Raw genomic sequence first — 26623 nt, forward strand, 5'->3', positions numbered from 1 at the left:
TGAAGGTTGTAAAATTCAATCAAACTTTTGTTCAATAAGGTCGCTAAGTTCCTATAATACAGCACAACCCTCAAAATACAGTGTAACAAAATGGTCTGGGGATGAAACATCTTGCTTTGACATGTTCAGCTACTGGCACTAGCAGTGTGTTGGGGATTCTGATGGGAATAAGATATTCTTCTCTTTACTTGCAAAGCCTTCAGGGAATTTTGTGTGAACCCTGTACACACTCTATTGCCCCCAAAAGACTTCATATGAACTTCCCAGCAAACAGTGCACCCCCCACAAACAGCTGCAGGCAGCAGGAGAAGACATAAGGCTGGTCCCAGGTTCCTTCCCCTCAGGAGGAATCATTAGTGTGATTCAAGCTGACTGCATGCCCATCAAATTTTAAATTAGGCACCTCTAATGAAAAGATTCTGTGCCTCGAGCTAATGTCATTCTGTGAGCAACAAGCACCCGCTGAAAGTCTTCCAAAACCATTTTGCCGATCTCTCAAATCTGTGCACAAGGTTGCCATCTGTAACCACACAGCCTTTTGATCGAGATCATTTAGAGCATTAATTACCAATAAAAATATCTTGAAGGAAATGAAAAATGCCATCTTGTCATAAGTTTGATTGAACTTTACAACCTTCAAGAATTTTTCCAATCTATGCCTTTACTAAAATAAATCATCAGACAGGCCTCGGATTTATTGTTGGAACTTTATGGATCTGCTTGGTAGAAGGACAAAATATTTTTCTTGGTCATCAGGTACATTATAGTTGCCAAATGCACTTAACCAAAATAGATCAGCTTACCTCTTAAAGTTGTAAAATTAATCTGATATTTTCCAGATCCATCTTACACTGAGAAATTGATTCAGGCTATTTTCAGTATGCTGTAATGAGAATTTAGCATTTTTCACAAAATTCATTATTATTATTATTTCAAACTAAAATTAGAATTAATTTAGATGAAATTACATTAATAAAAATGTCTTTCTAAAACAGCTGTCACTATCAAAAGGCTTCAATTAACACTTTTGAAATTTTAATAGCTGCACAATTCAGGGGAATATTGCTGTGATTTCTGTTGATGTATCTATTGCGTCCACCACTTCTATTCCTTCACAGCATTTTGGCAATGCTGGTGTCTGACCTAAAGATTAAAACTAAAGATTGGATCTGCTTGGACATAATTGATTTTGACTATTCCAGGTTAAATGCAGGACACATACAAGTTACCGGTACAGTGTTTATATTTTCATAATAAAAGATATAAAAGATCGCATACTTATGCTTTCCTTCAACTGTAGAATGTACCACTCCCATTGCAAGAACTGTTATTTTACTGTATTTGAGAGGCATGGATTGTTTATGTGTTAAGCCAATGTCTTCTTATATTTGCACATATCTGATTGCAGATGATCTGCTTATGATATTATCAGGTCTTCTAACAACAGAGAATGGAACACCATTTTTTTAAAGAATGTATACCAGTAAATTTTGACTATTTCATCTAGACTGTGGGGCATTAGATTTTGCAATTCTACGCTCATAAGAATGTATCAGAACTATGGGGAATAGAAAAAAGAATGAATGCAGAGTCTTTTACCCAGGGTAGGGGAATGAACAAAATCAGAGGACATAGGCATAAGGTGAGAGGGGCAAAGTTTAATACCAACCTGAGGGACAACTTTTTCACTCAGAAGGTGGTGGACATATGGAACAAGTTGTCAGCGTAGGTAGTTGAGGCAGATACTATAACAGCATTGGACAGGTACATGGACAGGAAGGGTATAGAGGAATATGGGCCTAATGCGGGTAAATGGGACCAGTTTAGATGGGGCATCTTGGTCGGCATGTTCGGGCTAGGTCAAAGGGCTTGTTTCCATGCTGTATGACTGTGACTAAATAAGTCAGTGTGTTACTTTTGAGTGCTATTGTTATATTTCAACTAAAATATTATATAACTTACACATTTTCTGCTCATGCAATTCTAGAAGTGTAAGTTAAGCCGAAGTGCAACAAAACTTTACATACTAATAAAATCTACTATTATCACAATCCTATTGAAGACATTAATTTACTTAAAGTACATATTATGGCAATGATTTTAGGCTTGGGATTTGGGTGCTTCAGGGTTTAGTGCCTTGTATCTCGTGCATAATTTTATCCCTGCCAATAAGACGTAATAAGATCTGTTTCCTCTCCAGTCCTTGTAGAAAATATTCCACAAAATCAATTTCTAAATTAGATAAATACGATCAATTTTATGAAATAACATTGCGCCAATGCTTTTTTCATCACATTACAGTACAATAGGTTTTCTGAGATAATAGCTCACAGCATTTTAATGTAACTCTATCCCCTCAATTTAACTTAAATATTGGAGTACAAACTGTGATGCATGAATTTATTTGACTCTGCCCACAGCACTTGAAAACCCACGAATTGAGATGCGGAGATTCTGTACAATTTACCTTGTGGAGCTATTAAATACCACGTGTCACCTGGTCTATCAACAATAATGTAAAAGTTGACATTACAATATTTCCATTAATGTGTAGTATTTATATATTTGGCGATAACAATTTTCACTCTCAAAACTGATCTTCAAATTTTTTTTTCATTTGGTAAATAGAAATATTTTGCAATAAAATTATAAAATTAAAAGGCTAACTGATTGAAATCTAACTACTCAGAAGCAAATCCAAAAAATGTAAAAACTCAGTAGGTCAGGCAGCATCTGTGGAAGGAGAAACAGACAACATTACAGGCTTGCAATCCTTCCTCAGAACTGGGAAAGTTAGTTTTCCAGATGAGAGAAGATGGGAGAGGAATGTGGAGGACAAAGGGAATGTCTGTGATAGGATGATTTGAAAAGGATTAATGGGTACAATTATCAGTACTTTAAGATTCTATGCCTGTGTGAGGCATTGTTAATGGTAAAGCGGCGAGCTTTGCCCTGAGGCTAGCTTTATGCATGCAGGATATGAAACAAAAACAGAACATGGAAAATGTTGGAAACATTAAACAAGTCAGGCAGCATCTGTGGAATGAGCAACAGTTAACGTTTCAGGTGAAGAGTCCTTAATCAAAACTGAGAAAGAGAGAAAAGTTAATCTTGGGTGGCAGTGAATGTAGTTGAAGACAAGGGAAGTGCTCTGAAAGATTTAACGCAGTAGAACATTCTGCAATAATCCGTATCACAGCTGGACATCCCCAGGAAATCTGCAGCAATGTCCGGGGGCTCACTAGATTGGCCTCCAGCATAACAGTCAGTCTTTGTGTCTGCTGTGACTTCAGGTTAGTCCTACCAGGGCTCTAGGCAAACTCACCTCTCCAATCCAGTTCCTCTGCCTATGTTTGTAATGTAACGTGTAGCTACATTGGTTGAGAGGAATTCAAATTGGGCCGTTTATTGCTAAGTTTTACTTGACAACATTATTGACCACAATTAGGTCACTTAACTTCCAACACAATTTATGCCTTGAATTGCAACAAATTAGTCAATGGTTACCTTCTTCTTGATTGTTTAAAACTCAATATTTAGGAAATGGTATCACTATAGACAACACTTCCATCTGATCGATGGGGGCTGTGGAGAGGGTGCAGAAGAGCATTGTGGTGGTCTGAAACATTGCTTTGAATATTAATTGTTAACAGTTAATTTTCCTGAGAAGCCTTATCTGATACTTATTTTGCTAGAGACCCATATATTTAGGAAGAGTCATCATAAAGGGTCAAAGTTGATATTGTATTAAGATTAAATTTACAATGACCAAAAGAGCCAACACAGTTTTAGATTTGATAATTCTTATGATATACAGAGCACCTGAAGCAAAGTTAAACATGGATCATTGTGCAACAGAGTGCCATCACTGGCATTCTCCAGCATCTCAGCTCAACTCACTTCCTCAACATTAACTGAATTAGAATTTTGCTTTTAGTTTACTGTAAGGAAGTTTTGCTCTCTGGATGGTAGTGGAGGCAGTTGCTCTCACAACAGTTAATGGCTGGTCATAGGCTGTAGGGCCTGTTTCAGTGCTCATTTCCACCTTTGAATATGTGTTGCTTCGAAAAGATCAGAGATTGGCGAGAGATGGAGTTTCAAAGAGTGTAGGGTGTGGAATGTGGCCTGGGTTAGAGCGCCAGGCAACACAAGTGGGTGGAGGGGTGGGGATGGACAGGGGAGGCTGAGACGTGCGGGAGAGAAGTTGTTGGCAGCAAGTAAGTGGCGAAGGATTGGGATCTAGGACTATTGAAAGATTGGATATTTATGCCTTGGGAACCTGGACCTGCATTGTGGGTGCAGAGGTTGGTAAGGCAGGAAAATATGTCAGGATCCACCTCACAGCTTTCTCAATCCACCATTAAAACCAACAATGGCTGTTCCTTGGAGTTCTGGAGGGGTGCAGGAGGCAGCACCTTAAAGAATTGACTTTGAATTATGATAATGATCAGAAACAACTGATTATGGACCACTGAGAACAATATATTGATATTGAGATGGTTCTTGGAAATTGGCTATTGCAGACTATCCACATGGTATTTGTTAGTAGTGACTGACTATTATGTGCTTCATATTATCAAGAGCCTGCTTATGCTAGTTAGAATGAGTAGCAGCTCGGGGATGTGATGACTGCGGATCCGTGCTCTATGTAGATTTAATAAACGTGTCGTATCTTGATGTGTGTTTGAGTCGACTCATTACGGTTCTGTTCTACTTCAAACATTGTCAGGTTTTGACAAAGTTAATAAAATAAAATCTTGAGTATTTCTCATCCTTCGGAAAGTGCTGGAGTTAAATAAATAGCTGCTAAACCAATTACCCTTTTCAATATATTTGAACCAGAGGTAACCTTTGGATGCACATTAATTAAAGCTAACCATTGTAGATCTTATAATGCAAAGATGAAAGGTTGACATTGTTTAGTAACTAATGCATTTTGCAGACCCCTTTAGCGAGAGCAATTTTATTTTGATAAATTAATCTCTCTCCCTCGCATACATTGTACTGGTTTTCAGATGTGGATTGAACAACTCAGTAGGTTGTATTCAACACCATGACCACACATCAGCTAATAATATTTGGAATGTACATGATTCTGGTAAAAAATTAACAGAACCGTGTTAGCATTCCCTCCATCAGTGTGAAGTCTCAAAATGGAAGATTATATTGAGTATAAACATATGTGGGACCAGCAATTCACTTGTGCCAGTGGAGAGCTTTCAATGGTCATTACACAGTGATTAGTGCATCAATGATTATTTTGGGCAGCAGTCTGCTACTGCAAATTCAGCTGCACCTGGGACAAGACATCACGTGCAACAGAATGTGTTTGACTCGTGTTCCTTTGTGCACTGACATATCTTTGAGGAGCAGGTAAGCCTGCAGGGGCAGGAGGAGAAGGGTTGCAGGAGTAGAGGATAAATTATTGGCGGAGATACAGTTGTAGGGCAAATGGGAACTTGGAAGATTACATTAGAATTGGGAGGAATGGGGAGTGTTTGCCAAAGGAGAGGGAGCAATTAAATAATGCAGAGTGTTTATCAGCCATGTGCCATGATTTACATGGCAAACTGAAACAATGTGATTAAAATATGGTTGTTCAAAGTCTGTCCAACAACAACTCATTTAGACCAATATGACATAATTTCCTGAGAAATGACCAAGGAATTACATTGTTCTATTTGTGTCTCATACAGAAATTGTGTCATTGGTGCAAATATATTTCACGAGTGGATGTGTGCAAACAAATTTCCTGAGTCATGCTATTTAACCAAGAAATAGTCAGAATAGCATCCACATTCTTCTTCAGGAGTAACTGCTTCACCTTCACATAGCATGGAGGTAAAACAAAACCATGCACAGGATCTTTTTGTCCAGAATGTTTTACTTATCCTCAATGAATTGGTGGTTTAATAAATATGCATTCATTAATATTTATTCATCAATCATAATTTGTATTGCAGTTGTTCAGTAATGTTCAAATATACAGATCTTTCACTGTTTGTGACATTAATTAAATAACATAAACTGCACTGGTTATAGAGACCTGCACTAAGAATTGCTGTGGGCAAAATAAATAGAAGACTGAATAAACTGCCTCCAGAAGGTCACACCATAACAATTGGTATAATTGGAAGATCTTTGTCTATTATGTTGCTGCAGCATCCAGTCTTTAAAGATATTTTTGCCTTTGTTCTCACGCTTCAGGTGATTCCAAACCTCTGTTCCCTCTTTATCTCTCCATTCAACTGTGTTTTTCCTCATTCCATTAACCCATTTGGTGCCAATTGCCACCCATTAATAGCAGCATGCTGAGCTCTAGCTGTCCTGCAATATCTCTCCAGTGTTGGGACATCCCTGATCAACCTGCACACTCAGTCCAGATTCCAGTTACCCCACTTTTCCTCACCACCATGCCCATGCTCTCCAACTCCCACCTTTCAAGATGCCAGGAATGTCCCAATTCCCCTGAGAGGTCTCATTAAATTATGGAAATGGGTGCTGTGTAGAACTAGCACAGAAGGGGAGATGTGGCTTGGGGAAGATGAATAATGACAGTACTGAATGGAAGAGGAGGGTTGAAGGGCCGGGTGACTCAGATGCTGCTGTTTAGTTTTGCTTAATTAAAAGATACAGCATGGAAACAGGCCCATCAGTCCACCGAGTCTATGCTGACCACTGATCACCCATACACTAGTTCTATGTTATCGCACCTTCTATTCCCTACACACTAGGGCAATTTACAGAAGCCAATTCACCTACAAACCTGCACGAATATGGGATGTGGGAGAAAACTGGAGCACTCAGAGAAAACCCGCACGGTCACAAGGAGAACATACAAACTCCACAAAGACAGCATCCGTGGTCAAGATTGAACCCTGGCCTCTTGTGCTGTAAGGCCGCAGCTCTACCGTTGGGCCACTGTGCCACCCCTTGTTCTGGCATGTATAATAAGGCAATGGACAATGTCATGCTACTGGGGGATTGTGTGCTCTGAGTTTTAAAGTGGTGCAATTTGGGGCAGTCTGAGTACTGAATTAGTTGCCTGTGGATCTGAGGCTACAACTAACCATGAGGTGTGAGGACTAAGGCAGTGGCAGTTCACACAACCACGTGCAACCCTTCCCGCAAAGGTTTAATACCTGAGCCTATGTTGCAGTTTCATCTGATGCCAGTTAACAAAACATTATTTCCTTCAAATCTGCTCCTTTTTCCCAGGGGCTGGTGATGTGTGCGCAGTATGGAATATCCAACCTGTCTGTCCAGCATGGATTCAGGAAAAACATGTCACTTGCTCAGAAATATGGGATAGAGCATTGAGCATTTAGTTATTTTAAAGATGTTGATATCACATTGCCACTGGAAATATGGAATTAAAGTCAGCCCTTTGGCCTTGTCAGACAGCAAGAGAGAGAAATCATTGATTAGTAAGGGTGTCAAAGGTTATGGGGAGAAGGCAGGGGAATGGAGTTTAGTGGGAAAAACAGATCGGCCACGATCGTATGGCGGAGTAGACACGACGGGCCGAATGGCCTAATTCTGTTCCTATGTCATGGTCTAAATAGCAAAGGAAGTCAGAGAATAGAACACCGGGATACTTAACGCTTCTAGGCAGCCACCAGAGAGGCGGACATTTATTTTATGAGTGAGTAGGGAAGAACCAACATAGTATCTACAATAACTCAAAATTCCTGGCTATATATAAACTGGGACATAAATTCACCTTGAAGAATACTGCAGAAATGATTGAATAATAAATGAAATAGTATAGCTTTATGTTGAGGATTTCAGACACAAAATGCTATTTTATAATATTCTTAGCATTTATACCAGTATTTTTTTAATCTGTCAATTTGGAGACCAGGTCTCCATCATCAAGGAAATCTTTTCAATAACTGTGCTGTGAAATCTACAGGTCTCCATCCACTACATTGGCACTGAAATTATGCAGGAATAAAGAAGACAAATGTCTCCTCAGGTATAAAAGAGCAATTCATAATTGGGAACAGAAAGATCCAATTAGCCGATCATTCAATTTGATATTATTAAGGTCATTGAATAAATGCTGCACATTATACCCCGAAAGAATGCCATAAAATACTTTCATTTCATTGATGTGATGCCTCCATTCACCTCAAATTGTAGATGATAATGTGGGTGTGCTTCAGTATTTAGACAAGATGATCATTTATATTAATTACCTTCAAGAGCGTACTTCATGTCCTGGGTAAATAGCTGCCACATAACCTCGGCACTTAGTTTTCCCATGTGAAGTTCTTGGGGGAATCTGAAATTCAGGTAAGTCAAATAAACATTCAACTTAAATATGAAACATACTTTTAAAATAATAGATTAAATATAAAATCAACTTAGCATGAAGGGATACTGTTGAACAGAGACCTGAGAGTCCAAATCCATGATTCCTTGAAAGTGACAACACAGGACGGTGAAAAATGCATATGGCCTTTATAGATTAGGAGTTAGTATATAGAAGTTATATTGCAACTTTACAAAACACTGATTAGACCATGTGGAGTATTACAAACAGTTCTGCTCACCACATTATAGAAAGGATGCAATTGCACTGCAGTGAATGCAGACGAGATTCACCAGGATATTGCTTGGATTGGACGATGTTAGTTATAGGTTTGTTTTCCCTAGAGCAAAGGATGCTGAGGGGTGACCTGACAGAAGTATACACGATGAGAAGCATAGATAGTCAAAATCTTTTTCTCATGTTAGGGAGTGGGGGGGTCAAAAACAAAAAAGCATAAGTTTAAAACGAGAGGAAGGAGATAAAAGGGGATCAGAGGGGTATTTTTTTAAACACGCAGAGTATCTGATCAGCAAAACACAGCCAGAGGAAAAATATTATCATGTATAATCATTTGAAAGGCCTTTAGCATACATTTGAATCGGCAAGGCATGGAGGGTTATGGTCCTAATCTGGGATTATGGGAGTAACGGTCAACATGTACGTGGTCCATTTCTGTTCTGTACAACTCTATGACTCTGTGATCTGTTCACATTTTGTAAGGGAAAATAATTATGAATTTCATAGTTGATTTGTCCTCAGGTGTTTCTGCTTGTTTTATCCAGCAGTATCAATATTTATTTACAATTCCTAGTAATAGAAATGTGTTTATTGTAGTACAAGCTAACTTCATTCATAACCAAAACCAAGAAAGCTATAATTGAAATCTAAAACAATAAAGGCCACACGCTCACCACTGGTCCATGCCGTTCATTTCATGGACTTTCTCAATGCTCCTTCCACTTCCTAACCTATCCACTTTAGGTTCATTCGCATGTAAGGGCTGCTTACTTTGACATGCATAAGTTTATAAACACGATGCATTGGGTTGTATAAAGTTGACTGATGTGTCTTTCAGATAAAATGTGAACAATTATGCAATATAACCTCGCTAAGAAACATTGTACAATTACAATAGCACAACACATATGTGAGATGGAACTACAGATGCTGATTGAAGATAGACACAAAATGCTGGAGTAACTCAGCAGGTCAGGCAGCATCTCTGGAGAAAAGGGAGAGGTGACGTTTTGGGTTGTGACCCTTCATCCGACTAAGAGTCAGGGAGGGGGACATCACATAGCACAACACATCTGGGGGACAGTGGCTGTGGCATAGATCATTTAAAAAAGTTATTATAAAATGACAGCAACTTTTGGCTTCAGGTTCAAAGCAATTACTGTAAACAAAATACTTACAACTAATTATTCATATTAATAGAATATTGCTTAATGCAGTACAAATAAACTTCATTCACAATTTGGAAGTGCAAACAACAACTGCTAAAACTGTGATTTATGTTTCACAGGACAAGACAATGTAGAAATGAGCTGAAGGTAAAGTGGCATCAGTAGGCTGTCATGTCCCTGAGCCTTGTCCAAATGTCCTTCAGCAACCACCTTCTCTATCTCTTCCAATTTTCCATGCAATTCTCAAACTCTTTGATTCTCTTCGTGTCTCTCAACCTCAGTTGATAATGATCTTGAATATAATTCGCAACCGAGTTTTCACTGTCTTCTGGAGCAGACAATTTTAAAGATTTAAAAACAATGGGTAAATAAATTTATAGACAATACACAATAGGTGCAGGAGTAGACTATTCGGCCCTTCGAGAGAGACTGGTTCAAACTGTTCCAGAAGGTTGCAGGAAAGTAATTTCATGCTGACGTGTCCAATCTTTAATAGAAGTTACTGTGTTCAACTTTAAAAGCAAATCGTATTTGAGAAATCAGAATAAATATTAGCTGTTAGTGGAGGACACCAGAGACTGCATCCTCCCCGCCATGAAGTTTTGATTTGTACGGCTTGTCATATACCTTGGCAGCCAGACTGCTGAAGCAGGGATGTAACAGTCCCAGGCCACTCATTTGCCTTGCTCATCATCTGAAATATTGCAAGGTTGGATTGGCTTCTGAGCAAGGCTAGGCTCCCAGATACCTCAGCCACATGGATCTGCAGCCCACTAACATTTTGATTGATTGATCCGGTTCAATTCATAATGGGACCTACTGGGGATAAATCTACTACAGAAAGCTGAGACCCTTTCTGAACTGTTACAGGTAAACTTACAAAACAGACCCACAGAATGTCTAACGTTTGCCAGCGCTAGTGTGTTACCTGGGTATGACAGGAAGGGAAGTGTGTGTGTGTGTGGAGTGGGTAGGTTCCCTCAATCCCCAGCCTCCAAAATCTGGACATAAATTATCTAGGCTTAAGCAGCTGGATAACTGCAGCCACATTAATGAGTCTGTTAGCATGCAGATTGGATCGCAGCTGGAAATGTGCAGGGTGATCATATCATGGTGTTGTTCAGCATGCAATGCAGATGTAACCACAACATTGCCAATTTGGTTTGCTATGCTCTGGCAAGCATAACCTCTCTCAATGTCACTGTGAGGGGCAGGACACATGTTCTGCAAGAGGAAGGACTCCAACTCACCAGCAATAATGTGAAAAGATTCATAAACTATTTACAGAACGTAATGATTAAGGATAGGGGACAAAACATCTTCCATGATAATTATCATTGCTGGTGCCCCGCAAGGCTGTGTTCTGAGCCACCTACTAAAATCCCTAAACACACATGACTGTCAGCCAAATTCTATTCCAAACTCCATTTACAAATTTGCAGATGACACCACAGAAGTGGGCCGGATCTCAAACAATGACAAGACGCAATACAGGAAGACTTGGATCTTGAGAGCTTGGTTCCAAAGTGTCAAGACAACTTCCTATCCCTCAATATCAGCAAGACAAAGGGGCTGGTCAGTGGCTTCAGGAGGGTTGGAGCACATGCGTCAGGCAACATCAAAGGTGCTGAAGTAGAGATGGCCGACACCTTCAAGTTCCTAGTATCCTCTGAAGACTGAGGAAATTTAATATATGTTCAATGACTTTTACCAACTTCTTTAGATACACCACAGAAAGCATCTTATCAGGATGCAACACAACTTGTTTTGCAACTGCTTTGCCCAAGACCATGAGAAATTGCAGACAGTTATGGATGCAGCCCAGCCCATCACAAGACCAGACGCCTTCCCCTCCCCCTCCCCCACCCTCCCCACTCCCGATCAACTCATTTGATGGATGATGCAGGAAAGCACCCAACATAATCAAGGACCACTTACCCCACGGTCACTCCCTCTTCTCTCCCGTTGGCCAGGAACAGCTTTTTTTTCCCTGATGTTATCAGACCACTGAATGGACCTCTCATGAATTCACCAAACGTTGACCAGATCTCTAGATTGGGAGCTTTAGTCTTTTTTTTGGATCTAATTTTTCTCTGTAGCAGTAACACTATATTCTGCACTCTGTTTCCTTTCTGCTCTACCTGTTGTATTTTTGTCTGATTAGTTTATAATTACGTATGGTAACATTTTCCGTGATAGCACACTTTTTCACTGAATCTCAGGACTTTTGAGAATAATACATTTGGTAATTGCATTGAATCCATAAATTTTCTGCCAGTTTCACATATTTCACGTTACATGGGTTGTGAGGCAAGTGCTGAAGGACCTTTTGTTAACTTAGAGGCTTCTGCACAAATAGCTGCAAGGCATGGGTTTATTGAGCATGGAAGCATGACCAAGAGATTGAGAAGCTAGTGGAAGAGAGAGAGAGACATTTTCTGCCCTGGGTGGTTTGGAGAACAACAGTTTCAGTAGAATTTCAGCAAGGAAACAAGCAAGACTACTACAGTTCAGGAAGATAAATCAGTCAATTGCGACTCATGCAGGGCCTCAATGTAAAACATCAAGTATTCCTTCCCTTCCCCACCCCTCTCACCAAGATGCTGCGCAATCCGCTGGGTTCCAACAACAGATTGCTTTTTGCTCCAGATTTCAGCATCTTGCATTCCTGCATCATCTCTTGTGTCAACAAAGCCAATCAAATGCGTCATGAAGGGCCAGGAGGAAATACTCCCCACAGCTAGTTTATGACCATTGGGAGCAAACTCGTGCAGGTAAATGCCCGGTAGTCTGGCAGCCATCAAGGCATCCTGAATCTTCAGCTGTTTGTTGTGCCAAGAGCATTTGATACCCGTGTGGAAAACCACAGAGGGAATCATAGGAAGCTGTGTTATCCACAGCTGACCCTGCTGATTATTCCAGTGTGAAACCAACTCATGAATGAGCAGCAGGGAACTGTAAACTTTACCGCCGTAGACAATGGAACAAATCAACCCTTTATTTCTGTTAGGCTGTGCATGAGGAATCATCAGTATACAGTACCAGTAACTAAAGACAAATTTCCTTTTGACCACAATTCCCATTGTCACGAAGCACAATGTGTCCAATGCAAAATAAATGAAGATTTCAAACCAAATGAATAAGCCAAAAATTTGTTGCACAAAACATAATCAAATTTCTCTTGTGCATTTTTTTAGTAGGCTGTATATGTCTGACGCTTCCCTTGACTCCACCATTATGACTGGATAGATAGTCAGTCTTTGTCTGTGGGCAGGAGAGTCTGGAATTTGAGGGCAGAGTTTAAGGTGCGAGTGGAGAAAGTTAAATGCAACCCGAGGGATTAGCCTATCCACACAGAGTATGGTGGTTTATCTGGAATAAGCTGTCAGAGGAAGTGGAAGGGACAGATACAATTATGTTTAAAAGGCATTTGAACAGGTATATGGATAGAAAAGGCCTAATTCATGCAAAGGACACAGACCTTATTCATGCAAAGGGTCTCAGCATCTCAGGCACCATGGATGATGTGGGCTGAATGGGTACATTTCTCTGCTGTACGCTTTAAAACATGTTTTCTAGCCAGAACAGTGTGAATTAACTGATGGAAATTCAATGACCATGGGAATTACTCATGATGAATAACAGGATCAGAGGATGCAACAGACTAGACATTGGTAAGACTGCTTCTTGTACAGCACTTTACTCATTACAGAATGTCCAAACAAAATTCACCACTGCAAGATCAGGTAGCAATGGAGTGAACTCCAAGCCATTACTGATCACCCACTGTCTTCTAAGGGATTGTCACTTTTAAAATGACTTTTCATCAGTATAAACCTGTACGTGAGATGAGTTTGATGAAACTTTGCATTCACCAAGCAGGTTCACCAGTCAGGACGAGGAAGTGCGCAGATCTTACACTACACTGGATTCATAGATCTGTGCCATCTCCAAGTGAAACATTTGCAGAATGCTTAGCTTTGTAAAAGTAATCGACTACTTTTGTAATAAGAAGTTATCAGCTGCTCTTTGCAGTGCAGCAACTATCTGATCAGAGATAAAACAAAAGGCAGGAAATGCCGGGAGTAAAAAGGTCAAAAACTGCCTGCAGAGCGAGAGAAAAACAGAGTTAACACTTCGGTCTGATAACCTTTCATCTGAAGTGTGAATGTAGTTTCTGCCTCTCCACAGATGGTCCCCGCTGTGATGTGATATTTCCAGCACTATCTGTTTTTCTATTTTAGGGTATTTTGCTTTTGATACACGGTGATTTTAGATATAACATGTGTTCTTGAATGCGAGTAGATGAGAATGAGAGCAGATCGTGCACTGGAATTCCAACTGTTATGCGGCGATGTGTTTAGGCCAGCAGTGGGTCTAGGTGACAGATTCAACTTTCTTTTACGGATCTGCCATTATTAATTTGTACTTCCAAGCTGGCTGAATCCCTGATGAGGTCCTCGTGGCGGGTGGATCCACATTTTTTTTTTGCAGATGCCTACAAACCCACATAATATCCAAAACATCTGATGCCATGGATTCTGGTTTAATCAGTTCCAAACTTGTCAAAAGTATTCAATGTTGTTGAATGTTATGAGTTTGAAAAATGAATTTGAGAAAATAGCATGCTAACTGGTAAAAATCAACCATTTTAAATTGTTTTAAAATGGAAGTGATGAAAATGGGGATGTGGGGGGGGGGGGGGGGGGGGGGGGGGGGGGGGGGGGGGGGGGGGGGGGGGGGGGGGGGGGGGGGGGGGGGGGGGGGGTGGTTTTACCGAAACGGTAGACTTGCTGCCTTATAGCACCAGAGATCTGGGTTCGATCCTGACTCCAGGTTCTATCAGTACAGGATTGTACATTCACCCTGTGACCGTATGGGTTTTCTCCAGTGCACCAGTTCACTCCCACACTCCAAAGACAGACACGTTTGTAGGTTAACTGGCTTTGATAAAAACTTGTCGTGTATGGGGATTGCTGGTCTGCGCAGACTTTGCATTGTTTCTATAAACTAAACTAAATTAAATAAATATAATTTTCAAATCAATGAATTCAAAAATATAAATTTGTCGCCATTGTCATCATTTGGACTAAGTGGAGTTCACTGCTGTGCCTGGCATTAACCATCTGTACAGTGTGGAAGTTTCATCAGGTTCCTTTGACATTCACTGGCATTATTCTCCATTGTTCACCAGCAGTAGACGGAGGAATGGGGAGTAGGGGATGGAGTCCTTACAGGAAGCATGGTGGGAAGAAGTGTAGTCTAGATAGCCATGGGAGACAGTGAGTTTATAGTGGATGTCGGTCAGAAGTCTATCACCTGCGATGGAGATAGTGAGGTCAAGAAATGGTAGGAAAGTGTCGGAAATGGTCCATGTGTATTTGAGTGCCGAATGGAAGTTAGTGGTGAAATGGATGAAGTCAGTGAGTTGTGTGTGGGTGCAGGAGGTGGCAGAGGGAGGTAGAGGTCAGGGATGGGGCCCTGGTAGGTCTCGTCGTCTAGACTACACTTCCCACCATGCTTCCTGTAAGGACTCCATCCCCTACTACCAATTCCTCCGTCTAAGCCGCACCTGCTCCAAGGATGAGGTGTTCCACACCAGGGCACCGGAGATGTCCTCATTCTTCAGGGACGACGGTTCCCCTCCCCTACTATAGATGAGGCTCTCGCCAGGGTTTCTTCCATACCCCGTAACACTGCTCTCTCCACCCCATCCCCCCACTTGTAACAAGGGCAGAGTCCCCCTAGTCCTCACCTTTCACCCCACCAGCCGTCACATACAACAAATAATCCTCCGTCATTTTCGTCACCTCCAACGTGACCCCACCACTCGCCGCATCTTCCCATCTCCTCCCCTGTCGGCTTTCCGCAAAGACCGCTCCCTCCGTAACTCCCTGGTCAATTGGTCCCTTCCCACCCGTAGCACCCCCTCCCCGGGCACTTTCCCTTGCAACCGCAAGAAATGCTACACTTGTCGTTTTACCTCCCCCCTTGACTCCATTCAAGGACCCAAGCAGTCGTTCCAGGTGCGACAGAGGTTCACCTGCACCTCATCCAACCTCATCTATTGCATCTGCTGCTCTAGATGTCAGCTGATCTACATCGGTGAGACCAAGTGTAGACTTGGCGATGGCTTCGCCGGACACCTCCGCTCGGTCCGCAATAACCAACCTGATCTCCCGGTGGCTCAGCACTTCAACTCCCCCTCCTTTTCGGAATCCAACCTTTCTGTCCTGGGCCTCCTCAATGGCCAGAGTGAGGACCACCGGAAATTGGAGGAGCAGCACCCCATATTTCACTTGCGCAGTTTACACCCCAGCGGCATGAACATTGACCTCCAATTTCAGGTAGCCCTTACTGTCTCCTCCCCTTCTCAGCTCTCTCTCAGCCTTATGGCTCCTCCTCTTCCTTTCTTCTTCCCGCGCCCCACCCTATATCAGTCCGAAGAAGGTTTTGGCCCGAAACATTGCCTATTTCCTTCGCTCCATAGATGCTGCCTTACCAGCTGAGTTTCTCCAATATTTTTGTCTACCTTCGATTTTCCAGCATCTGCAGTTCCTTCTTAAACATATCTTATTTTATGTCTTTTTTCAAATTCTGATGAAACCTGCCCAGAGATTTGAGTAATCTCATATTTTCTCCCACTCCATTTTACTTTGCTGTGATTGAATTGTTCTCATTTTAAGTCCAAACCTACTGTGGGAGACCTGGCAATGTCAAAGCAACATAAAGTCAACCAATTTAATTCAAAACTTTACTGGGTGAAATTCCTTTGTGACAAAGGACACCAAGTGAGATATTAAACAGTTACATTTTTAAGTAAATTTCATTTAAGATTACATAAAAAATTAACTTCTCCATTTGCCAGTAGACAATTAAAATGTCATGGTCTTTTGTTCTTAATGAAATAGAAATGAGATCTGTTTCAGGATATTGATGAGTGATTAAAAAGAAAAATTGATTAAAGGAAAAGCATTTACTCATCTTCTTCAGAAATGTGACTGATTTTATTAGTAAAATAAATTAATCTTCCAGAATTTAATCTCACACTTTTGGTAAGATAATATTTTGTCTTATGTGTGCTTTCTGAAGTAATCACCATTCAACAATTCCAGTGATCCATCATTCTTCATTTTCTGTGTCAGAAAAAACTGCAGATGCTGGTTTAAATCGACGATAGACACAAAATGCTGGAGTAACTCAGCGGGACAGGCAGCATTTCTGGAGAGAAAGTAACGTTTCGGGTCAAGACCCTCCTTTATTTTAACTTGATAAGAGGGAATCACAAGGAAGTAGCTGGAAGCCAGTGAATCTATTACACCTGTTTGTATTGGCTATATCTATATGGACATAGTTAATGAATTTTCCACTCTCCCAGACTCTCAAAGCATCCATATATTTTGAGAAGCAGCATCTGGTTGCTCTACACATATATTAATTCTGCATATGTGCTTTGGTGGGGGTAATGCCACAGATGGCTGCTGATTCTCTAATCACATCCTCTGAAGCCCAAATCATTTTTTTTTAATGGACAAAATCTGCATGTTGGAAATTGTGCCTTAATTAAAACTATTCATTTTTTTGGAACCTAAGATGGAGCTGTACTTTGCCAGAAGAATGTTTCAGAAAAGCAGAAATGTTTCCAATTTAAGAGGATTATAAACTGAGACTAAGGTCTAAAGCAAGAGCATGGACAAAGAAATGTGTAATTTATTGAAATACTATTTTGTGACCAAGATGTTGGAACGACTAGTGAACAATTTAAATATGTAGAAAATCCAGTGTAGTTTGTGAATCTTAGAACCCGACAAAATACTGCATGCAGGTTTGGAAATAATAAGAGCTATGTCATCTCAATATCCTCAATTTTCCTGTTAGGTGACTTTAACTGCATGGACTTTCAGTGAATATATAACTTGTTCACTAGCACAATAGAAGCTCAGATCTTACATTTACATTACAGTAAAAGTCAGTTGAACTTCAGGATACACGATGAACATGAATATTTCTACTCTGGGCAAACACAGAAAAACTGTAAAGATTATTTAGATTGGCTGAAATTTGCAGACAGTATTTAATCTCACCTTTAATCTGACAGAAAATACATTTTTCAAGTCCTATTAAGTTTAAGTTAAGCAATTAAATATTTTTACTTAAAAGGTCAGAAAACGAGCAGCCTGAAAGAAAATCCATGTTGACAGATTAGATTAGATTAGATTCCTTTATTGTCATTTCGGTCCTTTCGGTCTGAACAGTTTTCAAATAAATATCAAGATTGATAACCACTACAACTAATAGTTTTGGAGAAAATGATGGCCCAAAGTGGCTGAGCATGCTGGGGCTAAGACTGGCAAAGATCGTGACGTAACATTTTCACACAGCAATGAATAATTAAAAATTCTGAAAGTTGCTTGAAAGGCATCCTCAGCTTTACTCTGCAGACATCGTAGATTCACCAAATAATAAATGCCACATCAATTTTACCATAGTGTAGTAACATGCTCAACATGTCTGACGAAAGTTCCACTCTAGTGGAAGAATTTACTTTGGTTAAAATCAATAGGTTAATCTATCACTCAAATAGCAGAGATTGGAAATGTAAATATTTCAAGCACCATTCACTAGTACTATATTATGTAATATTAATGCTAGGTTAAATAATTTAATTGCCTCAATTTGTCTGCCCCACTTGTTTTAATCTGAACTGTACTTGGAGAGATATGTAGTTAGCAAAAACAGACCGTATTTTGTTTGGAGTCTTGATCTATTCAGTTCTTTAGAATGGAAAACCTGTTCTTTAGTACAGGTATTTAGAGATACCAGTGTACTTGCCTCGGTATTCTAGATGGTAATAATGAAAGCAACAGCAGGTCATTGAGCCTACCTCTGTGAACTTCACAGCACTCTAGGATTTGGATGGCATTTTATGGCCAATACTAAATTTGGGGAATGAAGAGTATTCAGGCGAATACTGCATCCTGGAAAAGAGAGGGATAGCAATTGTAGGCCTAGATTGGACTTGGGTGAGACTGCCCACCAAGGACATGTGGTGGATGAAGCTGTATCAAGGCTCAGATCAATCAGAGAGTTAGTGAGGAAATAGTTGGGTGGGGTGATTGAGCCTCGGTCATTTGGGTGTGGGTCAATGTGGAGTTTGCTAGGTGTATTAACTGGGATCTGTAGTGGTGGGAAGGACAATAAAAGATAAAGGGTAGCTATGGGACGCAGTGTGGAGTCCGGTCCATGTTACACTGTAAATACCCGGTTGTCCAGGGAATAACCAACAAGAGACACCCCAAGCATAACTTGTCTAATTTGCTCCAAATGGTCTAAGAGCCTGGGCAACTAATTAATGCATATCTAAATAGAAAACTGAAATGTAAGACCCAGCTGTATAATGCAAAATAACCTTAATATGGTCACATTTTTAATATCTCTTTTGATTAAATAAACAGCGATTTAATCTAAATATGCAATCTAATTTCTAGGCTAGATTGCACACGACTTTATATCTGAATTTTACATCACCAGTATGTTGAAACTCCCCTGTACTTTATGGTAGCATATTTTAATGCATTTAGTGAAATATTAATCTATTGGAAGATTTGAGTCCTATGTAATGGATGGTCTTTAACACAGATAGACTGGGGGGATAATTTTATTGACACATGGTGGATCAAGCTTTTGTGCCAAGAATTGCCTTCAAACAGATTATGAATTTCCTATTTAGAACATAAATACTATTGTTGCAAATTTATTGGCAGCAGCAACATTTTATGGTCATAAATAAACATTAACTGTCAAAGTAAATTTGTGGCTTGTTGGCCAGAAATCTCTATTTAATGAATTATGACAGTAATGTGTAATTATGCAAATTTCATTTTGGAACAGTGGGTTGGATATTTTGGATCCTGTCACAATCCGATCAGTACTCACTCTTCCTGCTTTTGCAGATTATTAACGCTCGTTTTTGGCTAAGGCTACATTCGCAAAGATTGTACAGCCAAACTGAAGAATCTTCAAAAACAGAAGTGTCAACATATGAAAAATGTCCACCTATAATTTCTGTCAGACAGAAGCAGTGAAAATGTTATCTCTTTAATAGATTTAACAGATCTCCATATAGTAAAATCATGATTTCAAAAAGATGCCAAATATTTCTGTTCAACAAGTCCTTCCTGCACCACCCCCCCCCCTCCCTCCTCCCACAGCAGCAAGGTTTTAATTTTTTCCCAGTTTTGTGCATTTATTGCAACACAACTGTAGATGTTTAGTAAAAATATGAGATTATCATTGAAAAAATGATTGTAATCCGTTGCCTTGGAGTTTCTCTATTTTTATTGACAGCAAGCTCTAAGGTTTAATTATGTTTCAAAAAGCATCTTTGCATTTAGCACTAGGATGACATCAGAACTGAAGCTAAAACGTATAACTCTACTTACTGGTTGAGGATCGAAGAATAGGCTGCCTTGTCCTCTTCTACACAAGAAACCATCAAAGTAATGAGCTTAGGCCAGAATTCCAGATTTTTATTGCTGGGTCCCTGTTCTTCACGAGGAATGTCTTGTTTTTTACTCTGTAGAGACAAAGGTTCATGTTCAAAAACAAAGTGTAATATTATGTAAATATATTACAGATCACATGAATATTATCTATTAATAGCAATCTTCAAATGATATACATAACTTTCAACACACCAAATGCAGAATGGTCAAGATGGCCAATGGGTAAAAGGGGTGAAATGTGGAGTAAAATATTCAGTAGCAGCAACCATTAATTGTTCAATGTCACTTTATTGTCACGGATACCTAAGAACAATTTTTTTTGCTACTATAACCTACTATATATTAGGCACATTCATACTAAGTGCAAGCGTTTTAGACAGTAGACCCCACGGAGTCAATACCCAAGAGCCGCCATGTTTCAGGCTCCATCTTAAGTTGTCAAGTCAATTGACACTTTTCATATGTATAAAAATAATGTGTCAGTCGAAACTTGCTGAGATTTCCTCAAATTCATGGCAGCTGATTGCCAGTGCCATTAGTCCACCTCTGGCTGTTGATGCTCAAGGGGAAAGCACAAATGGCTGGAGGGAAAAGATTGTGTAGGAGTAATCTTTGTATCTAGTTGCTACTGTTAGTAAACACTTGATGCTTTTGCATCAGCATGGTTCTATTTCATAATATATTGGCCACTTGTGAACTAATTCTATTAGCCCACATGTGGCCCAGAATGCAAACTTGGTTGGCATGGACAAGGTGGATTGCAGGACCTGTTTCAGTGCTATATAGTTATATGACTCTATGACTCTCAATAATCATAATTAGAACTATCTTCAGTTTATATTAACAATTTGCATGAGAATGTACATGGCATGATTACTAATTTTGCAGATGACACTAAAGTGGGTGGTATTGTAGAATGTGAAGATGGTTATCAAAAATTACAGCAGCATCTTAATCAGTTGGGCAGGTGGGCTGAGGAATGGCTAATGGAGTTTAATACAGATAAGTGTGAATGTTGCACTTTGGGAGGTCAAACTAGGGCAGGGCCTTCACAGTGAATCGTAGGATCCTGGAAAGTGTTGTTGTGTTCAAGGATCTAGAAGTACAGGTATATGGTTCCCTGAACGTGGTATCACAGGTTGACAGGGTAGTCAAGAATGCTACATTGGCCTTCATCAGTCCGCGTATTGAGTATTGAAGTTGAGATGACGTTACAGCCCTACAACACGTTGCTGAAGTCGTTAGACTTTACTTTAGCCTTTAGCGTTACATCATGGACACAGGCCCTTTAGCCCACTAAGTCCATGCCGACCAGCGAGCAGCCCGTACACTATCCTATACACTGGGGACAATTTACAGAAGCCGATTAACTGACAAACCTGTGCATTTTGGGAGCGTGGGAGAAAACCAGAGCACCTAGAGAAAACCCATGTGGTCACAAGGAGAAAGTCCATACAGACAGCACTGGTGGTCAGGATCGAATCTGGGTCGCTGTCGCTGTAAGGCAGCAACTCTGCCGCTGCACTACTGTTGCCACCACCTTTGGAGTATTGTGTTCAGTTTTAGTCACCTTGTTATAAGAAGGATATCAAGCTGGAAAGAGTGCACAGAAGATTTACGAGGATGATGTCAGTCGAGGGCCTGAGCTATAGGGAGAGGTTGGGAGGGCTAGGACTTTATTCCTTGGAGTGCAGGAAGCTGAGGGGTGATCCTATAGAGGTGTATAAAATCATGAGGGGAATAGATAGAATGAACACACAGAGTCTTTTACCCGGACATAGGTTTAAGGTGAAAGGGGAAGGATTTAATAGGAACCTGTGGGGCAGCTTCATCGCACAGAGGGTGGTAAGTATATGGAATGAGCTGCCACAGAAGGAGTTGAGGCAGGGATACGGTTGCCAACTGTCCCGTATTATCCGGGACATCCCGTATATTGGGCTAAATTGATTTGTCCCATGCGTGACTGCTACTACTCGGGTCGGGAGGACTGTCGGGTCGGAGCACTACGCCCGGCCCCGCCTCACCCGTCCTGACGTAGTGCAGCCCATGGAGTGCAGCAGCAGCGCCTTGCCCATGGCCCTGTCAGTCTGCGGCCTGACCAGCTGTCCGTCCTTCGGCCCTTCGCTTACCGCTGACACCACCACCCATCCTTCTCATGGCCGATCATCAGTTCATAAAGTTGGATGGGGTGCCAGACTTTGCGCGCGACATCGGGCCAAAACTCCTCAGCTGGCCTGCCGACTGGGTTTTGTGTGCAATCCAGCACCCGAGTCGGTCAACGAATTGCTGTGGGAATTTGTCCCTTATTCTGACCTTTTGTCCCTTATGTTGGAGTGAGAAAGTTGGCAACCCTAGGCTGGGACCATAACAACATTTCAAAGACATTTGGACAGGTACATGGATAGGAAAGGTTTCGGGAGATATGGGTCAAACGCATGCAGATGGGACCAGCTTAGATGCGGCACCTTGGTGGCATGGACAAGTTGGGCCAAAGTGCCTGCTTCTGCATTGTATGACTATAACAGCAACTCCAGAGTTTTTTTGGTGGTGGTGAAGAATATGGGGCATCAGCATTTTCTCTCTGTAGCCAATTTACCAATGGCAGCCCTCCACCGCACAGCAAGGCCCAGGGGTTGTCCAAAGATGTCAGGGCAGAGCTGGAAGGTGCTTGGAGCTGCAAGGGCGACTGTGGGCATTGTGCAACAACTAGGTCCAGTGAGCTCAATCAGACTCAATGTGTTGAGCTGCGCCTATGCCTAACTTTATTTGAGATACAGGGAGGAGCTCCACCATGTGGATACACTATATTGTCAATGGCAAGGTTCCACTGAGGAAAGGTGGTACTTTGACAATACTTGATAAACATTTTGAATTGTAATTGAGAACAGTCTAAACAACAGTGTTATATAATGTGCTACGAAGCTCAGGATATCTTGTAATGTGCTTTAGATCTGGAAAATGAACTCTGTTTCAGACCTTTTCTTTGGGCTGTCACCAATTTCCAGTTGGTGGGTAAACATGACACTTAAACAAGCTGCACAGTCATTCTCTGATCTCTTCTAATTCACACTAACATATTTCAGTTAGCCTGATGATTGCCAGTTGGTCTTCCAAGTATCAACCTTGAGATCCCTTCATCTGGAGCTAATCCTGGTCCATCTGGTTGCTCTCTTGCTGAATCAATTTGAAGGTTTCCATAGCATCACTGTTCAGTCTCAATTGGAATAAATACTGTCCCCTGGGATGTGAAGGCATATTATCACACAGTTTACACACAGCAGAGAAATGCAAACTATGTAATTTGCACAAAAATACAATAAATAAGTGGTAGATAGGTTGCTGCCATGTATCAAAAATTAGTGGTATGATTTATCCTGATACTTAAATCAGTTTAATTGGCCTCTATTCAAGAATAAAGTTTGAAAATTATGTGCTAGTGTTAGAATTCTACTCATTTTTCATTGTTAGTATTAAAGTGAATTTAATTTTTTCTGGAACTTGCTTGTTGCTGATCATATAGTAATGATATTCTATTTGAACTCTGCAATCTAGCAAAATCTTACTAAAAAAACAGACAAACACATCTGGATTCATGCAAAACACGACATAGCACAATCGTCTGGATCTCCAGCATCATCAGGCCAAACTCTTGAAACTGGCGAGTTTGCCCTCGACTCATACTCGCAGCATGGTCGACACGAGGTCGTAGGAGGTCTTCGTAACTCTCCTTCATGCTCGAGAGTGGTCTCCGCGTACTCGAGGCCTCAGCTAGGTCGCGGCGTTTTTTTCAATATGTTAAAAAATGCCTGCGAGTAAAAAAAGGTCGCCATGGAAAAAATCGATACTTTTTTTACTCCTAGATATAGTCGTAGTAGGTGGTAGTAGGTCATCATGTTAGTCGTAGATAATCGAGGGTAGTCGAAGGTAGTCGAGATAGTCTTCATAGTCGAAGGGAGGTAACATCATCATAGACGAAGGAGATCATCTTTAAGGGCCTGTCCCACTTAGGAGACCTAAACAGCAACCTCTGGTGACCTTGCCCACCACCCAACATTATCACGAGGTCACAGGAGGTTTTGGTCACTCTCCCTAATGGTCGAAAGTGGTTTCCGCGTGGTCGAGGCTTCATCTAGGTTGTTGCTATTTTTTAATCGTGATTAAAAATGACCTCGATTAAAAATAGGTTGTCGTTTTAAAAATCTATAATGTTTTAGTCGCAGGTCTAGTCGAAGCCGGTTGTGATGCTAGTCGAAGGTAGTCAAGGGAGGTCGAAGGTAGTCGAAGGTAATACCTCCGAGGTGGAAAAATATTGGTTGAAAAAAAGGTAAATGTAAACATAAGGATTAGGACTTCTATCACTCCTGGGCGTCCTCAATCATAGTTGGAGAGTTCTTTTAGCAGAGGAAACTTGAATAAGTGATGGCTCCCAAAAGGCAGACTCGCAGGGGTAGGGCACAACCCTCCAAAAAGCCTGCCATGCATGTGTTGCACACCCAGGAGGAGTGGCAGGAGGACATGTCACAGGAGTTGATAGCCCTGCATGAGTGACCCCTGAAAGAGGATACCGGGGAGGTAGTCAATGTCCCCACCACCGCCCCATCCTTCACTGCCACATTTAACTAGTTCCTTCCCTGCTCGCATGGTTCAGAATGATTTAAAAAAAACCTGGGAGGCTTTTATTGTAAGAAAAATATCCATTCATGACATCATTTTATCATGTGATCATCTGAGCTGTAACCAGTCGACGCTGGTCGTTGTTGGTTTTCAATATGGTTGTTTGAGGTCGAAGGGGGTGTTGTTCAATCGTGGACCAATTTAACAGAGACCATCCTCGAGTAAAACGTGCAAGGTCAAAGCCAGTTTTCAAGATAGTCGAAGGAGGTCGCTGTAGGTCGAAGGAGGTTTTCTTCATAGTCGAGGAAGGTTTTCAACATATGCGTAGGAGGTGGTAGGAGGTTGCAGGTCACCTTGACCTTGATTTTTTTTGGGTGGCGGGCAAAGTCACCAGAGGTTGCTGTTTATGTCTCCTAAGTGGGACAGGCCCTTTACTCTTCACTATTCGGTGTCCAATTTTCCCAAAGTTAATCATGGATAGTCTTATCTAGTCCTTAACATAGTCGAAGGCGGTTGAAGGAGGTCTTCTACATAGTTGAAGGAGGTCTTCAAGATGTCATTTTTTTCAAACTCTTCTAAACTCACCAATTAGGTCGCCCAAGTGGGACAGCCCCTTTATCGCCCTTCCACTGTCAATGTCCTTCCTTTATTTAACTTCCTAAAATCTGCCACCTTGCACTTAATGGGATTAATTTCCATTTGCCAATAGTTTGGCCAACTTTCTATCTGATCCATATCCTGCGGCAGCCTTACACAACCTTCCTTGCTATGAACAGCACTATCAACTTTCATGTCATCTGCAAACTCACTAATCATACCTCTTACATTCACATCCAAGTCATTAATATCTATCACAAACAAGGGTCTCACCACTGATCTCTGCGGTACACCATTGGTCACAGAACTCCAAGCAGAAAAGCATCCTCTGCCACATCCTCTGCCTCCTATCACCAAGCCAAATTTGGCACTAATTAGCCAGCTCGCCTTTCTATGGATCAGCTTTCCATGCAGGACCTTCTGAAATGTCTATGATAGGAGATCCTGTCTGACTAATTTAAGAATTTATTTTGAACAGGTATCCAAATATATTGATGAGACGCTTGTGATTGATGTAGTTGATTTTGACTCCTGCAATGATCTTGCCAAGGTGCCGCAAGAAAGACTAGTCCAAAAGGATAGAGTCTTGAGATCCAAGGCAAGCTGGCCATTTGTATTGACAGGAGAAGCACTTGGATGGAATTTGTGAAGATTCAGCTGTTGCTTCAATTTGACTTCTTCCAATGGCTTTCATTTTCAACCTGCTGCTGACCATCCAAGGAGGAATCAGCCTTTGACAAATGGGAAATTGAGTTTGTGCTTATTGGTGAGCAGGTGACTGAGACCTTCCAGATGAACAGCTTTCTCCTATTGTTTGTCTTGTGGTACAATATCACCATCTCCCATTCCTCATCACAAATATAGTGACACATTCACATTACCTGTTTAACACACAAATGCCACTTCTCTGTTGATCATCTGGTACTCTATCTTCTCCTCCAATGAATCCCCAACACCTAGCAGCCATTCCACACGATCCCTTGCTTATCTTTGTTCAAAATACAGCAATTTTTGCCAGTGTTATTATTATTTATCATCCCACCTCCCCATGTTAGCTGCTATTCCTTTGTCCATCTTGTTTGCTTGTGAAGTTTTTGGGCTGATTTTTAGTCACTGATGTATTTTTAAATTCTGTGTACTTTACAATCCCACGTTTCATATCAATGTATTGTCTTTCCGCTGAC

At 41.0% G+C, this 26623-nt stretch overlaps 1 protein-coding gene across 1 annotated transcript in view; it reads right to left on the bottom strand.

Moving 5' to 3' along the window:
* The window catches only part of LOC129712661 (protein unc-13 homolog C-like), a 221118-nt gene that overhangs the window by 69386 nt on the left and 125109 nt on the right, over positions 1-26623 (bottom strand). The window contains exons 17-18 of the mRNA XM_055661267.1: positions 20166-20299; positions 8202-8287 (exon numbers count right to left, since the gene is read on the bottom strand). Of these exons, the coding sequence (XP_055517242.1) occupies positions 8202-8287; positions 20166-20299 (220 nt within the window). The remainder of the gene's footprint in view (positions 1-8201; positions 8288-20165; positions 20300-26623) is intronic.

This window comes from Leucoraja erinacea, chromosome 33 (genome assembly GCF_028641065.1).
Source record: "Leucoraja erinacea ecotype New England chromosome 33, Leri_hhj_1, whole genome shotgun sequence".
NCBI classification, from domain to species: domain Eukaryota; kingdom Metazoa; phylum Chordata; class Chondrichthyes; order Rajiformes; family Rajidae; genus Leucoraja; species Leucoraja erinaceus.